Source organism: Fusarium oxysporum, chromosome I (genome assembly GCF_013085055.1).
Source record: "Fusarium oxysporum Fo47 chromosome I, complete sequence".
NCBI classification, from domain to species: Eukaryota; Fungi; Ascomycota; class Sordariomycetes; order Hypocreales; family Nectriaceae; genus Fusarium; species Fusarium oxysporum.
In genome coordinates, this window is record NC_072840.1 from 5,394,123 (window position 1) to 5,409,210 (window position 15,088).

At 48.5% G+C, this 15,088-nt stretch overlaps 4 protein-coding genes and 1 non-coding gene across 5 annotated transcripts; 4 read left to right on the forward strand and 1 right to left on the reverse strand.

Moving 5' to 3' along the window:
• Positions 1-168: 168 nt before the first annotated feature.
• FOBCDRAFT_284642 (cutinase-domain-containing protein) lies at positions 169-1,339 on the forward strand (the record flags this gene model as incomplete). Its single annotated transcript, XM_031194595.2, has 3 exons — positions 169-917; positions 967-1,124; positions 1,176-1,339. 3 exons carry the CDS (start codon positions 169-171, stop codon positions 1,337-1,339), a joined length of 1,071 nt encoding a protein of 356 aa, XP_031029333.2.
• A 1,026-nt stretch (positions 1,340-2,365) lies between these two features.
• FOBCDRAFT_t18 lies at positions 2,366-2,451 on the forward strand. Its single transcript has one exon. It is a non-coding gene; the product is annotated as a tRNA-Ala (tRNA).
• Positions 2,452-3,544: 1,093 nt separating this feature from the next.
• On the forward strand, positions 3,545-6,582 carry FOBCDRAFT_213286 (Alpha/Beta hydrolase protein). The gene is made up of 2 exons (XM_031194596.3): positions 3,545-4,069; positions 4,120-6,582. Exons 1-2 carry the CDS (start codon positions 3,978-3,980, stop codon positions 6,245-6,247), a joined length of 2,220 nt encoding a protein of 739 aa, XP_031029334.2. The 5' UTR covers positions 3,545-3,977; the 3' UTR covers positions 6,248-6,582.
• Positions 6,583-9,176: 2,594 nt separating this feature from the next.
• Positions 9,177-11,617, forward strand: FOBCDRAFT_213289 (pyridoxal phosphate-dependent transferase). Its single transcript, XM_031194598.3, has 4 exons — positions 9,177-9,912; positions 9,984-10,011; positions 10,174-11,400; positions 11,451-11,617. The coding sequence occupies exons 1-4, from the start codon at positions 9,485-9,487 to the stop codon at positions 11,502-11,504; spliced, it is 1,737 nt and encodes a 578-aa protein (XP_031029336.1). The 5' UTR covers positions 9,177-9,484; the 3' UTR covers positions 11,505-11,617.
• A 136-nt stretch (positions 11,618-11,753) lies between these two features.
• Positions 11,754-13,340, reverse strand: FOBCDRAFT_174873 (pyridoxal phosphate-dependent transferase). Its single transcript, XM_031194601.3, has 2 exons — positions 12,941-13,340; positions 11,754-12,885 (listed from the first exon to the last, which is right to left on the reverse strand). The coding sequence occupies exons 1-2, from the start codon at positions 13,253-13,255 to the stop codon at positions 11,860-11,862; spliced, it is 1,341 nt and encodes a 446-aa protein (XP_031029339.2). The 5' UTR covers positions 13,256-13,340; the 3' UTR covers positions 11,754-11,859.
• Positions 13,341-15,088: the final 1,748 nt, after the last annotated feature.

Here is a 15,088-nt window from a genome sequence, read left to right on the forward strand (position 1 = left end):
TTCAGGAAGAGGTTCGAGCGTTGGAGTTGAGAGCATATAAGCTGGATGAAAGTCGTCAATAGAGTCGAAATCAGATCAACTCAGCTCAGCAACTTTGCATTCATTCGCTTTTTCTTTTCATTCGCTTCTAAATAACTCCTTTCGTTTAAAAACTTGACCTTATTCATCATGTTCTCCAAGTCTGTTCTCATCGCCCTCGTGCCCTTTGCAGTGGCTGGTCCCATTGCTCCTCGACAGGGTCTCGGATCTGGCCTTGGCTCAGGTATTCCCAGCTTTGGAGGTTCCACGGGCGGTCTTCCTGGACTTCCCAGCTCTGGCGGTTCTACTGGTGGACTGCCCAGCATCCCAAGTCTTCCTAGCTCTGGAGGTTCAACTGGAGGACTTCCCAGTATCCCGGGTCTAGGCTCTGGTGGTTCATCTGGAGGCATTCCAAGCATTCCAGGTCTTCCTAGCTCTGGAGGCTCAACCGGTGGTCTTCCCAGTCTCCCTATTGGAGGTGGTGGCTCAAGCTTCCTTCCAGGAGGCTCTACTGGTGGAGACACCACAGGAGACACCTCCGGCAGTGCTTCAACCAGCGCTCCCGCTTCTCAGCCCACAGGCTCTAGCGAGACTCCTCGCGCTGAGGGCGGTTCATCCACCTCTCCCTTCGGCAGCTTCCTTGGATCTGCAGGTGGCAGCAGCGGTGGCTTTGGTGGTTCCACTCAGAATGGTCTCAGCGGCGACTGCAAGGACGTAACTGTCATCTTCGCCCGCGGTACCACTGAAATGGGCAACGTCGGCACTGCTGCCGGACCTCCTTTCTTCCAGGCTCTTGCTCAACAGCTCGGAAGCGACAAGCTCGCTGTCCAAGGTGTTGAGTATGCCGCCAGTGTTGGTGGTATCATGCAGATGGGTGACCAGGCCGGTTCCCAGAAGATGTAAGTCAAACCTCGAGTTCATGAAGTCGCTTGTATCTAACATATACAGGGTGAGTCTTGTTAAGGAGGCTTACCAGAGGTGCCCCAAGACCAAGGTCGTCATGTCTGGATACTCGCAGGGTGCTATGCTGGTTCACAACGCAGCAAAATCTCTCCCTGCCGATACCACTAGCAAGATTGCTGCCGTTGTCAACTTTGGCGATCCTTGTAAGTCACTCTCATCCTCCAACAAAACCTCAGAAATTAACAATTTTATAGTCCAGCGACAGGCTATCCAGGGTGTTCCCGCTGACCGCGTCAAGATCATCTGCCACGCTGGCGATGGTGTTTGTGCCGGTACTGCTGCTATCACCCCTGACCACTTGACTTACAGCCAGGATGCCAACGCTGCTGCTCAGTTTGTCGTTAGCAAGGTCAAATAAGTGACGCGCTGACTGGGCCAAATCAAGAGATGAGCGGAATGACATAATGGAAAAATAGCTGGAGCAGAGCTTCGGGTATGGATAGGTTTAACTTTCTCCTGTATCTTTCAAAGTAGCTTGAATATGAGTAAAATTGATCATGTCTCTGAAGAAAGCTGAAATACAATCACCCTGAAAGTACTAGAAGTGCACCCCGAGACTTCAGCAAGTTTTCTGCTAGCAGCATAGAGATGGAGTACAACTTGGTTGCTGAGCATTTGCGCCAGTATCTCTGAGGTGTATATACGATCCTGTGCAAGTAAGTAAATGTAAAGAGTCAGTAGACACCATAGGCAAACGGGTTCCCCTGGTCACGCCCCCTACTTCTTCTTTTCCTTCTCCTTGACCGCATGGCGGCCACTGGTTGAGCCTCCATGCCCAACCTCAAATGTAGCTGCTTATACGATATTACATACGCAACTTAGCGCATGATTTCTAAGTCAGCGCAACCGAGGAGAAGGCGAAACAGATACAGAAAAGCAAAGGAGTTAAAGAATGACATTTGGTAGACTCTGTTGGTATCTTGTCCTTCTGTAAAGAAAGTAAACTTCAATGGGAACTGGTCTTGACTGGCGGCGTGCGGACTGGTCGAGCTTTACAAAGATTTCATGAATTAATCGACGAGTCTCAAGCATAACGCATCCTAAGATTTCACCAAATGATCACTAAATTATCAAATCTTTTCAGTACTTAGGCCTAAAGAATTCCGAAATTTAGTCCAAGCTTATGATAAGTTCCTCTCTGCGTAGGTCGTCGGGTGGGAACTTTCAAGAGTAAAGTCATATCAGCTGCCACAACCATTTGACAAGAAAGAAGCCCTTTCTAGCAAAACAGATGGAATTCTGTAGATATAGTGTAAAAGGAATTGCTTTTCCCAAGCAGAAAGTTGAAGTGGGGCATCGGGTGGGAGAGCCGGATAAGTGATGGAAATGAACTTTCAGCACTACCATATTATCCAAAATAACCCAAGTAAGCTCAACAACAAACGGGGATATGGTGTAGGGGTATCACGTTCGCTTTGCATTGTTTCTAATGCTTGCGAAAGGCCGGGGGTTCAAATCCCTCTGTCTCCAAGCTTTTGCCTGCCTGTCCAGTTGCGGCATTTTTGGACAAGATCTGTCCTCACAACTCTATTTTTAGTTTTAGATACCCCACACATGCACCTCAGTACGATGACCAAGACTGCTACACATTCCCCAATAGGCCCCTTTGTCTTGGGGTACTGGTGTGACAATTGAGGTGAGTGTCTGATTTGGAGAGTGGATGTGAACCACTGCTCCAGGACACGGCAGCTGTCTGGAAACACACGCGGGCTATCAAGAAGCGGCAAAGGAATCAGCGGCGGTGTTTTCAAGTCAATCCTTCCACTGGTTGCCATGCAATGGTTTCGCGAAGTTGGCCATAGTTAGCAATGAACCCTCAGTATAAGTTGAAACCGCAGTGTACGTCCAACTGGGTGGGTACTGAACACGAGCGATGAATATAATGACTCTACTTTGAAACATAGATTTCCAATAAGTCTTGGCTACTTTCTTCTCAAACTTCGAGAATGTTTGTCAAACCTCGTCCCTTCATCCATAAACCGTCCACAAGCGCCTATAACCATAAAGCCGCTGGCCATTCGCAAAGCATCAATAATCCTTCTTTGTCAATGACAAGTCAGCCATGTTGCTGCATGTGATTGACAAGCCAGGGGGTGCTGCATTTGGAGAAGCAGACACGTGCCGCCACAAGCCATGAATCATGTGTCCCGCATGAACAAAGCTCGCATTCCATTTCGTTTCCGGACGATTATTAGCCTTTCCTTTCAGCTGATGTGCCATGCATAATTGGGGTTTGCGACGGGAGAGGCTTGAGACCTCGTGAGCAAGAAAAAAAAGACGTGGCATATCGACGATAGTTTCTTTTGTCTTAGAATACGTAAATTGTAGATGTTGTATTGACTTCTAGAATGTCATGTTGTAATATTCCCCATGTTAGCGACGTCATACTCAATGCGCCCCCACAGATGAATAAAATGTCCCCCGCGTTTATCCCCGGAGTTTGGAGATGACACTTTCACATGTAAATACAAAGGCAGTGCTACGCTACCAAAACATGTCACGAGTCACGAGTCGTCATCTCACTTCGGCTTTTGGACCGAATTGAGCTTGGAATGATCCATTGTTTGCTTGAGAATTGGTCTTTGCCTCTGTTGTTTATGTAACTATTCAATAGCTTTTGACTTTTGTTCTCTCTTTTCCTCTTCTCATTGATGTTATTCTTGTGAACGTGAAACACCTCAAACACGCAGTATACTACAGACCGTTACACTTATCGACAATAAAACGACTTATAACGGCCTACTCACGTCACGATAAGGCTCTCGTAACCCTGTCCTGTCCTAGTCCCACCACCGAGGATATTGAGTCGTGCGTGTTACAGGACCTTTTTTTTCTTTCATGTGAACGACCATCAATTTATCCGAAAGACCCTACGACACGACACGACACGACACCATGTGTCTGCGCTCTAATTGATTTCCTTTGTTTCTTTGCTGACCTTGCATATTTCGTCGGCATCACCAAATAAACACATACCCAGACTCGGTCTACTCAGCATGATAGACCACGTCTTAGGACGGCCTTCAGTCAAGTCTCGACGACTTCAGGTCCTCGCGGTCTTGACTTTTTGGTCTGCCTATTTAGTAAAGTAGGCATTCCACCTCCGAATATGCGCTCGGAGTACTGACACACTTACAGAGGCCACAAACATGGCCCTCCCGGCGCTCAGTTGCTCTCGAGACTCTTTTCCAAGCGTCTGACAGCATGGCAAACCGTCGTGATAACGATGATCTATCTGTACGCCGCCCGAAATTTCAGCACCCTAGTCGGACTCGCGAGCCCAGAGCCCATGGCCAATATGTACGATGCCACATACTACCGAGCTACATGGGTCTTGACTGCGCTGGACGCTGGCTTCTGGACGGCCATGAAGATCAAGACAAAATGGTTGCGCGATATGGCGAGCATCGTCTTCTCGCTCTTCTACCTCGTTGCTGCTGAAAAGGCAGACGAAAAGGTCCGAAAGGTCCGGGGTATGATTACTGTTGAACATCTGCGAGTGTCCTGGAATAAGGGCACCTCACCGTATTTGAGTTTCTTTCAAGGACTCATGCGACCTCGTTTCATGCGATGGCCTCCGAGACAGATCCGAATTCCACGGCCCGCCGATAGCGACTACAAAGAACCCATCCTTGCTTGGCTGTATTACGATGGGCCATTATCAGATCTTCACCGTCACGATAGGCTGATTCTTGATATTCCCGGTGGTGGGTTTGTTGCCATGGACCCTCGCTGTAACGACGACAAGCTGTTCTCATGGGCTGCCAAGTCAGCTTTGCCGATCCTCAGTCTCGACTATAAGAAGGCACCTGAGTTCCCGTATCCATATGCACTGAATGAGTGCTTCGATGTTTACAGAACTATTGTAAACACCAAGGGTCGATGTATAGGTCTACCAGGCACAGAAGTCCCTCGAATCATCGTCACAGGAGACAGCGCTGGAGGAAACCTGGCGGTTGCTTCAACGTTGATGATCATGGAGACGAGACATCCAGCGTTCCGCAGACCAGGTCAAACAGAACTGCCAGCTCCTGACGGACTTGTCTGCTTCTATCCAGCTTTGGATATGAACATCGGCAACTGGATGACAGATGAGCAGATGTCTCTGATCAAAGATCGAAAGATGAGGAAAACGAATAGAAGAATCATGCGCCGCAAGAGCATGCAGTATAATGAGCTCGTGGGAACTCCTCATCACTCTGATGACGAAGAAGATGGTTCACCACCACCGCACACCAAGTTGAGCGCTCTGACGACGAAAGAGGCCTTGATTGCGGCATCTCAAGGACCTAGAAGCCCACACCCTGAGTTCTCTCATGTTGGTCCTCGATCGTTGAGTCTCCCGAAAGATGCAGCTGAGACCAATGAGAAGAAGTCATCTCATCACCCTGAACCGATGAAGACGCGACTGGCCACTTCATCGATGATCTCTTACTTCAACGATCGAGTTCTTACGCCCGAGATGATGAGAGCCATGATTATCTTATATATCGGTGCTCATAACCGACCTGATTTCAGCCAGGACTACCTTCTCAGCCCTGTGTTGGCGCCCGAGGCCTTGCTGGTTGACTTTCCCAAGACATACTTTATGACTGGAGAGCGAGATCCTCTGGTTGATGATACGGTCATCTTTGCGGGACGACTTCGCCGTGCTAAAGAGGCTGCATTTGTTCAGGAACAATCAGGAAGACACCAGAATGCCGAGTTCAATGACAGAGACGCAGCTGAGGTGATGTTGATCCCCGGGACATCTCATGGTTTCATGCAGTTCCCAACTGTGTATCCTCCTGCTTGGAGACACTTTGAGAGATGCATCGATTGGTTCGACCAACTCTTCGACCACGCAGAAGTCATGCGTGTTCGCAAAGACAGACAAGCCCGAGCCGCCAGGCCCCAAACCAACGGCTTCGGAATCAACGGCGACGGTCGTCATCACATGCGCACCGAATCCAGCGAAGAAGATCGACCCCTCGAGATCAGCATGACAAAGATGAACCAGCGACGCAGCTCCAACCAAACAACACCCCAGAAAAGTCCCGACCTCAACGGCGGCAGTGAAAGCGGCGACACGACACCACGAGCGCACACCAACGGAACCTCTTTATCAAACGGCGATAAGAACGCCAAGAGACGCAAGAGTGTGGGTCTCAGCAAGAGCAAGAATAGAAACAAGAGCCTTGTTAAGCTCAAGAGTTCTGATGATCTGCTGGGGAGACGTATGCAGGGACTCGCGAGCGGGTTGACGGGGATGGGCGATGACGACTAGAGTATCTGTATGTACATTCAGCTCGGAAGGGACGGGATCTTGCATTGAGATGGATACTGCATGATGATGTGGGTTTGTCGCATAAAGCGAGATGAGTTGCATCGCGAGGTTGCATTTTGCGTTGGCTTGTAAGTTGGAGTACACGATGAGGGCATATGTTTTCTGTAGTTGATTCTTACGAAGATATGACTGTTTGTAGATACACATAGGACACCCTTCTTAGAATGTTTTGTACAACTTGTGGCCTGGAGTGAGGTGTGATGAGGATCAACAAGACAAGGACTGCCTGGTTAACGAAGCTACAATGCATCGAATTTCTAGAAGACTGCCCAAAGTCACTGACCATCTTCTCAAAATACCTAGTAAGACGGGACAAAACGGATCAGCCAAGCCTGGATCGCGGATATTGAATCCCGGCGGACCGTCGCGCTGTGGGCCTGATTAACGCAAGTTCCCCGTGGCTGGAAGCATCGCTTTGAAGATGTAGTGGGTTATACTGATGCGTGAAGAATATGCAGTGTCATTGCTTATTCACTACTGCTGAACAGCATGTAGGCGCTGTAATCGCTGACAAAGTTGCCAATACAGCCTGTTTGTCTACAAAATGGCATACGTAGCAAGAAACCACCAGCATTAAAGCCTCAGCCTGCGATGCCCACCGACAAAAGTGAAGCCATTCGAAGCATTGTCTGCGTCTAGAAAAAAACAGGGCTCAAAAGGGGGCGGACGGACCGTGTCTGCGTCAGAGCTCTCTTGTCTCGGTGAGCACAACACGCAACATATGATAGACCCCACGAAATTGGGCGGGAGTTGGGCCGATTGGAATAAGAGCAAGGATTCAGCTTTCAATCCGGGGATGTTGGGCTGTGATGAATAAAAAAGACACGCCACTTGGATGACAGAGGTCAGGTTACTTGGGATGATAAAGCAGCTCACGGAGAAATCGTCCATGGCCCCCGTTTGGGGATTATTCTTCACGGATAGAAAGGCATAAGTGATACGTGTGTTTTGAGGAGAGTTTTGTCGATCATTCAGAACTCGTAATGCTTACCAGTAGACGTGTGGTTTTCTATGGGGTCTAGATGGCCTCATATGAAACGATACATAGTGGATAATGCTGTAGCAAGACAAGGTGAGCAGAGGTGAGCGAGTCCAGCCTCCTTGGCTGATCGCTCGGCATAATAGCCTAGAGTACTCGCTAATCAAGTACCTATAGCGTCCGTTCCGACCTCAAGTCTCAGCCTCTGGGTAAAAAGAGTGAAGCATTTAATACGGAACTCGGCCGTGGATGTGGGTCTGGTGGCCCGTCTCACCGGCCGGTAACCTCCGTGATTGGACCGCGCTTGTTGGCCGGGCTGCCGTCGCGACATTTCCCATTCTATTCAGCCCTGTAAATATCAAGGAAATAGTCAGTAGAGAGACTTGGACCATAAGGGTCACGGTGATGATGGAAAAGGGAAGGTAGAAGGATAGAAAGTATGTTGGTAATAACCTGAGTTCTCGAATTTACCCGGTAAAATTGTGCCTTTCTATCACTGAGAACAATATTGATGCCCAGGCAGGGGCTTACAACTAATGCTGCAAGTCATTCCAGAGCCCTGTCCTCTATAAATTTCGATAATCTTCACTGAATGAATGGAATCGAGTTCTTGTGGCCAAAATATGGGGGCAAACAACATGAGACGCAAGATAGATGCGCCCATAATCAAGATCAAGAGACAATGGAGTGAGTTTGGGGGTTCAACGCCCGCAATATTATCCAACATCCATATCGAGATGAGAACAGCAATAGAGCACATCGTAAACAGGGCACACCGACTTTACCTGGGGAAATACCATGCTACGTTAACTCACCTACATCGTCCCAGAAAAGGCCCAACAAATAGGAACAAGTCCCCCAGAACCTGCACCCCAAAGACTGGGATATCTGTCCGATCTGATTCAGAGAGAGAAAAAAACACCGCAACCCCTTTCCCACGGAGACTGACCGTCTGCGTTTCGAAAAAGGGAACATCATCAGATGCTTTTTTCCCCAACTCTTGCCCGGAGACCAGAACCCGAAAACCGCGTGTTGCTTCTCTCGGCTTCACGTCACCGAATCAACCTGACCGAGTTACCCAATGGGGTAACAAAGGGGGCCCGCAAGCTGAGCTGACCTTGACTTGTTTGCGTTACGACTGAGACAGAAAATCATCACTGGGTTACTTATTTCGGTCTACGTGAGGCCGCCCGTAAACAAAAGAACTTGGCTTTCAAAAACCCAGTAATTTAGAGAAATCTATGAGGGATATACAGCCAATGCTAGAGGCAGAACGGTAGGTGTCGGTGTAAGTCAAAAACGAGACTCCCCAGTATCACCGAAAAGAACAGGGGGATTAAGCGCAAAGGTGAGCAATCGTCATCATCAGGCCCCTTCGCACCGACAAAAGCCCAATAATAGCGTTCTCAAAAAAAGGAGAAAAGCGGATGAAAACGGGGTCTGTGATCTGGGTATAGATCATGTAGTTGTCAGGTATCTTGCTCGCGTGTCTCTGGCTGCGCTGGTACAGAGGATAATACGTACGATGCTGGGATCGGGATCATCAACAGGGCAGTGCTTGTAAAGTTACAGAAGCCTCAGGTACCAGAACCAGACACGTTGGGCCTTTGACCTTGGTTTACGGATAGCATTATGCGCGGGCTCCCGTTTGAGGTGCCGGATTTCCATGCTTGTAAATTTGGAGGCATTTATTTTATTCACGTCCTCATGAGAATTGTTTAAAAAGTCGGTGGCTCTGCCTCGTTGAGAGTTCTTTTGTTTTCTCTTGATTCCACTCGTATCCTTTCTATTGCATCACTCATACATAACCATCTCTTATATCCTCTGGGTATCTATCTGTCTCCGCTCCCCTCATCTCCATCATAACAACTCCTCTTGTATTACACGTCCTTTTTTTTTTTTTTTTTTTTTTTCACACTAAGGAACAGCTTCAGCTCTCAAACACCAAAATTGTTGCCGAGCTTCCCGTTCTGCCACTCCACTGAACCTTCACGGCTGCGGCTTGCCGTCATCGTGGTTGTAGCTCTAACCAACTAAAACGACCATATCCAAACGCGCGCCACGCAACCCAAACCAGCTCAGACAAAACAGCAAGAAAAACCGGCTGCTTGCGTTTTTCCCTTTTTGGCCTATTACATTAAACTTTGTGTGATATCTACTATATCAAGAGCTACCCCTCTTCCTCCAACTCTTTCATCATGAGTCTCGTACAACATTCAGAAAGTGAGGCTGCCTCACCTGTTCCCATCATCGAGACAGACGACCAAGGAAGACCTGTAAAGACAAGTACAAACGGTTATTTCCCCTCCAACGGCCAACATCTTCCTTCTTCTGCCAACGGAGCTGTTACTCCTTCGTTCATCGACAACATGTCTCACCTCTCCGTTGTCCGTGCCAGAGACGACTCTGACGCTGCGTCTGTTCGCTCCACGAGCTCTCGCACCTCGAGAAAGCCTCAGATGCAGCTTGCGAGCTACCAGGATGAGTTCACCACCAGCGTTTACGGCTCTCGCTTTGCGGGCATGGACCTCCCCAGGCATCATATGCCAGAGAACGAGATGCCCCGCGACATTGCCTATCGCATGATCAAGGATGATCTGAGTCTCGACAACAACCCCATGCTCAAGTAAGTTCTCTTGTCTTGTCCCCTCTCCACTTTCAAGAGCCAAAAACAGCCGCTAACAGCTATTTCACTAGCTTGGCATCCTTTGTCACTACTTACATGGTACGTAATCAATCCATATCCGTCGTTTGCCAAGCCCGCCCACGGCGGAGACGAACCATTTCTTGGCTCTGGGGGTGACAGCTAGCTCTGTGCAACACCAGCACAAGCACTAAATTACCCCGCCATCATATTTCTGAATAGCTTCACTAACACCCACAACAGGAAGATGAGGCCGAAAAACTCATGGCGGAGTCCTTCTCCAAGAACTTCATCGATTACGAGGAGTACCCTCAATCCGCCGATATTCAGAACCGCTGTGTCAACATGATCGGTGATCTCTTCCACGCGCCTCCTGGAGAATCAGTCGGTACATCTACTGTTGGTTCATCAGAAGCCATCATGCTTGCTGTCTTGGCCATGAAGAAGCGCTGGAAGAACCGCAGACAGGCTGAGGGCAAGAGCACGGAGCACCCCAACATCGTCATGTCCTCTGCTGTGCAGGTCTGTTGGGAAAAGGCTACTCGATATTTCGAGATTGACGAGAAGCTCGTCTACTGCACTCCTGATCGATTCGTCATGGATCCTGATGAGGCTGTTGATCTGTGCGACGAGAACACCATTGGCATGTGCGCTATTCTCGGAACTACTTACACTGGCGAGTATGAGGATATCAAGGCCATCAACGATCTCCTCGTCGAGCGGAATCTCGATGTGCCCATCCACGTCGATGCTGCCAGTGGCGGTTTCGTCGCGCCCTTCGTGGTCCCTGACCTAGAATGGGATTTCCGATGTGAAAAGGTCGTCTCTATCAATGTTTCAGGTCACAAGTACGGTCTTGTGTATCCTGGTGTTGGTTGGGTCATCTGGCGATCTCCCGAGTATCTCCCTCAAGAGCTCGTCTTCAACATCAACTACCTCGGAGCCGATCAATCCTCTTTCACTCTTAACTTCTCCAAGGGTGCATCACAGGTCATTGGTCAGTACTACCAGCTCATCCGTCTCGGCAAGCATGGCTACCGTGCTATCATGAGCAACCTCACCCGTACTGCCGATTACCTCACAGAAACCCTTGAGAACTTGGGTTTCGTCATCATGTCAGAACGATCTGGAGCTGGTCTCCCCCTCGTTGCCTTCCGCTTCAAAACTGTTGAAGAGGGCGGTGATCCTGATCGCCACTACGATGAGTTTGCTCTCGCTCACCACCTCCGTTCTCGAGGTTGGGTCGTCCCCGCTTACACCATGGCTCCCAACTCTGGTGTCAAGATGTTGCGTGTTGTTGTCCGAGAGGACTTCACAAAGAGTCGATGTGACCAGCTCATCTGCGATGTCAAGCTGTGCCACGGTCTTCTCAAGGAAACAGATCAGGAGTCCATCAAGAAGCGTGAGGAGTACATCAGGAATCACATTTCTGCCATGGGTCGTGGAAAGCATTCCCACCCTGTTTACAAGGTAAGTCATTTATGCTCTATGACAATTGTTCATTAACTAACACATCTCAGGACGAGTCACATTCTCTCCAGGGCAAGACTGGCAAGACACATGCTATTTGCTAGATTTACATAGACGGGATACAGGATATTGGGGATGTTTGGCGTTGAGCGTGTCATGATGTGCGTTTTTACATATGCGGACACAGGCCATCAATTGATTTGAATCTACATTTTGACATGTGTTTCCTCATTGCTTTGTGATTTCCAATCGCAACACGTGTATATTCCATCTCAAACCAAGCTCAATGACTCACTTAACCCTTCTATTTCCATTTATAAGTGACATTCATCTCATCATCATGATTACGGCAATTGCAAAACGTAAATCAGTATATGGTATCTAGCCTTTTGTCTAGTCTCGCTCTCGTATTAACATCAAACACTTTTAATCAGTAATCGTAGACACCAAAGTCTATCTTTATCGAGTAGCAGCAATAGCAGCCTCCACAATATCCAATCCCTGGTTAATCTCCTCATCTGTAACAGTCAAGCTCGGCACAAATCGCAATGTGTTGATGCCCGCACTAATGATGAGCAGTCCCCGCTCACGGGCAGCCTTGATAATGGCTGTAGGATCCTCAGACAACTGCAGACCCAGGATCAGACCTCGTCCACGGACCTCGGTGACAAGATCGGGATATTGGCTCTGGAGCTTGGCAAAGCGCTTCTTGAAGATCTCGGACTTGGCGCGAACGTCGGCTTGGAGTTGCTTGTCGGAGAGACGACCAACGATGTAGTGCGCCAGACGGCAGGCTAGAGGGTTTCCGCCAAAAGTAGTACCGTGGTCACCGACCTTCATCTTATCAGAGACATCCTGCGTCACAAGCACAGCGCCAATAGGGAATCCGTTTCCGAGAGCCTTGGCTGTTGTGAGGATATCAGGATGAGCCTCCTTAGGCAAGTTACCGTGAGCCCAGAGACTTCCTGTTCGGCCGAGACCAGACTGAATCTCATCATAGATAAGAACAGCACCGACCTCACGACATCGCTTCGCAAGCGCAACAAGGAACTCCTCAGTCGCAGGAGTAACACCACCCTCACCCTGAATAGGCTCAACAATAACACCACATGTCTTCTCAGTGACCAAATCATTGATACCAGCAACATCGTTGTAATTTCCCGTCTTGAAGCCAGGGACCATGGGCGAAAAGGGCTTCTGGTACTTGGGGTTCGGTGTCGCGGACAAGCTGCCCATGGTTCGGCCGTGGAAACCATTGTTGAACGAGACGATCTCGACTTTCTCGCCTGAGGGATCGACGACCTTTCCGGCTTTGCGGGCAAACTTGATAGCGGCTTCGTTGGCTTCGGAACCGGAGTTGCAGACGAAGACTGATGCGGCATTGTGCATGGCACCTGACTCAAGGGTTTTTTCGACGAGAAGTTTGGAGAGGGCGCCCGTCCATGGGTTGTAGTAGAGGTTGGAAGCGTGAACGAGAGTTTGGGCCTGCAATTGACCGTTAGCAACTTAGTTCCACCATCTAAACTATTATTTTTCTTACCTGGTCCTTCAGGATTCGAGTAAACTCAGGATCGCAATGGCCGAGGCCATTCACAGCAATACCAGCTGTAAAGTCCAAGAACTTTCGATCCTCAGCATCCCACAACCACGAACCCTTTCCCCTGACAAACACAGGCGGAGGACGAGCATATGTGGCGACCATATAAGGCGCATACTCGTTCACAATGGCAGCGCTCTTGGAATCGGACGCGACATCGGCATTTGGTAGCGAAGCGAAACCTCGGCGGACGATCCGAGGACGGGCAACGGCAGCGCAGGATGCCAATCGAGCTCGGAGGGGGAGTCGCAGAGCCATTGCGATTGTGTATTATAGAGGGAATTAGTGACTAATAGAAGGGAAAAGAGAGGAAATGCAAGGTTAAGTGTAATTGCGTTTGGAGGGGAAGAGAGAATATTTGTGATTCTTATCTTATCAATCGCCTCCGCTATCGCAGTTCAGTTTTGACACTAAAAACTTTATTCGAGTCACTTCCCTGCCAAAAAAGGATCCAATATGGAGACATTTTGACTCAAACAATGGAATCATATTTAATCCTTGTTAATTTACGATAAATTTTATATTGAGAAAACCTTCAAGGCGCGCCCTTGTCGTATTGTCTTGCTGTTCAGAGACCAATGCTCTCCAAACTGAGTCATCATGATACTCATCAGCGAGATGGATATGCATTTATACTTCGGGTGAAATTCGAGAAATCACTTACAGCATGTGACATAATAAAGTCTCGTAGTAAACGTTCGATGCCCAGGTAGTTCTCTTATAGTTGAGAGAACTAGTTTGCGTTACTGGGTAAAGTGCAACACTCATCCAACATCCACGTCTTTCAGATCGCTTACGCCCCCTTCACACTGAAGCTTTATAGATATGAAAGCTCACTTTGTGATAAGCTATTACCAATAAATGGCGCTCTCACGGCAATCGTACCAGTGATATTTGTATTCTTGTGCAAGTGGCTCGTGTAAACCTGTAGGCAATAAGTTGAGACAAGCAACAGACATGACAAGTTGTCTCTGCACCCTAGACATTAGTTCCAGACGACTGCAGTCTTTTCCCAAGTGTGAAATTGAAAAACATGTCGCAGTCATATGCAGTTTGTCAATTGAGGCATGTTTTGTCTTGAGGCAACTCCGATCTTAACATTCCAACCAATGAAACATGAACAGCCAACTGCATAGAATCCAAGAGCTTACAAACAATACACCGGATCATCTTTTTACTAAATTCGAGCCTTCTTAGAGACGAAATGATGTATGAGCAATTCCGCCCAGTCGATTCTTTGGCAGTGTACCGTCTCACCAGCCAGCCAAACCCGACACCAACATCCAACGGCATTCCAGTACATATCCTATAATTAACGCCCGTTATACAACCTTACCACTATATCCAATCAAGTTAAGAACCGTTCCACGGCCATGTATAAGACCTCTTTCATGTGAGCGTAGATCCCTGGATCGTGCACCGCTGGAGGAGTAAAGATTCACGCCACCGTTGGTCGCAGCCCTACCAACGCGTATGATAATCCTCCGTTGACGATCCCGATGAGTCTGGTGATACAAGCGTCACCTACCTAATCGACGCAAGATCCAATACCCGGAGTGTAGAACAACATCCCTCCTCTGGTCAAATCATGGCGTCCAACACTGACACCGACTATACTTGGCGTTGTTCTCCTCGGCGCCCGAAGACCTGGCTGGAGCCACATTCGGCCGGATTCGCACCGATCCAAGAAAGTGATTTGTTTGTTGTAGATCTAGACTTTTGATGGCGATATGTCTGCATGGGTTGAGGCGACTAAGAGGGTGCTGTACAATTAGCCTGTGACCCAAAGACTTGGACCTGGAGACCTGAACGAAGGTGTCTAAAAACAGAAAGATTACACACAGTCGTTTTCATTCGGAGATTCCAGCGGTCTGTTGGTTCGTAGCCTGGGGCGTGATATACTTCAGCTTGTGTCCTTGGTCTAAGGTACAGAAGTCTATTAACAAAGCTACACACTTTAGACTTGCCGTCTCTTGAAGAACTATATACTTAGCCTAGACGTTGGAAAGTCAAATAAAACGCAACGGCTATTAGCATTACACAGATGAACGTTTCTCACCGCAATGCTATGCTATCAGCACAAGTTGGTCC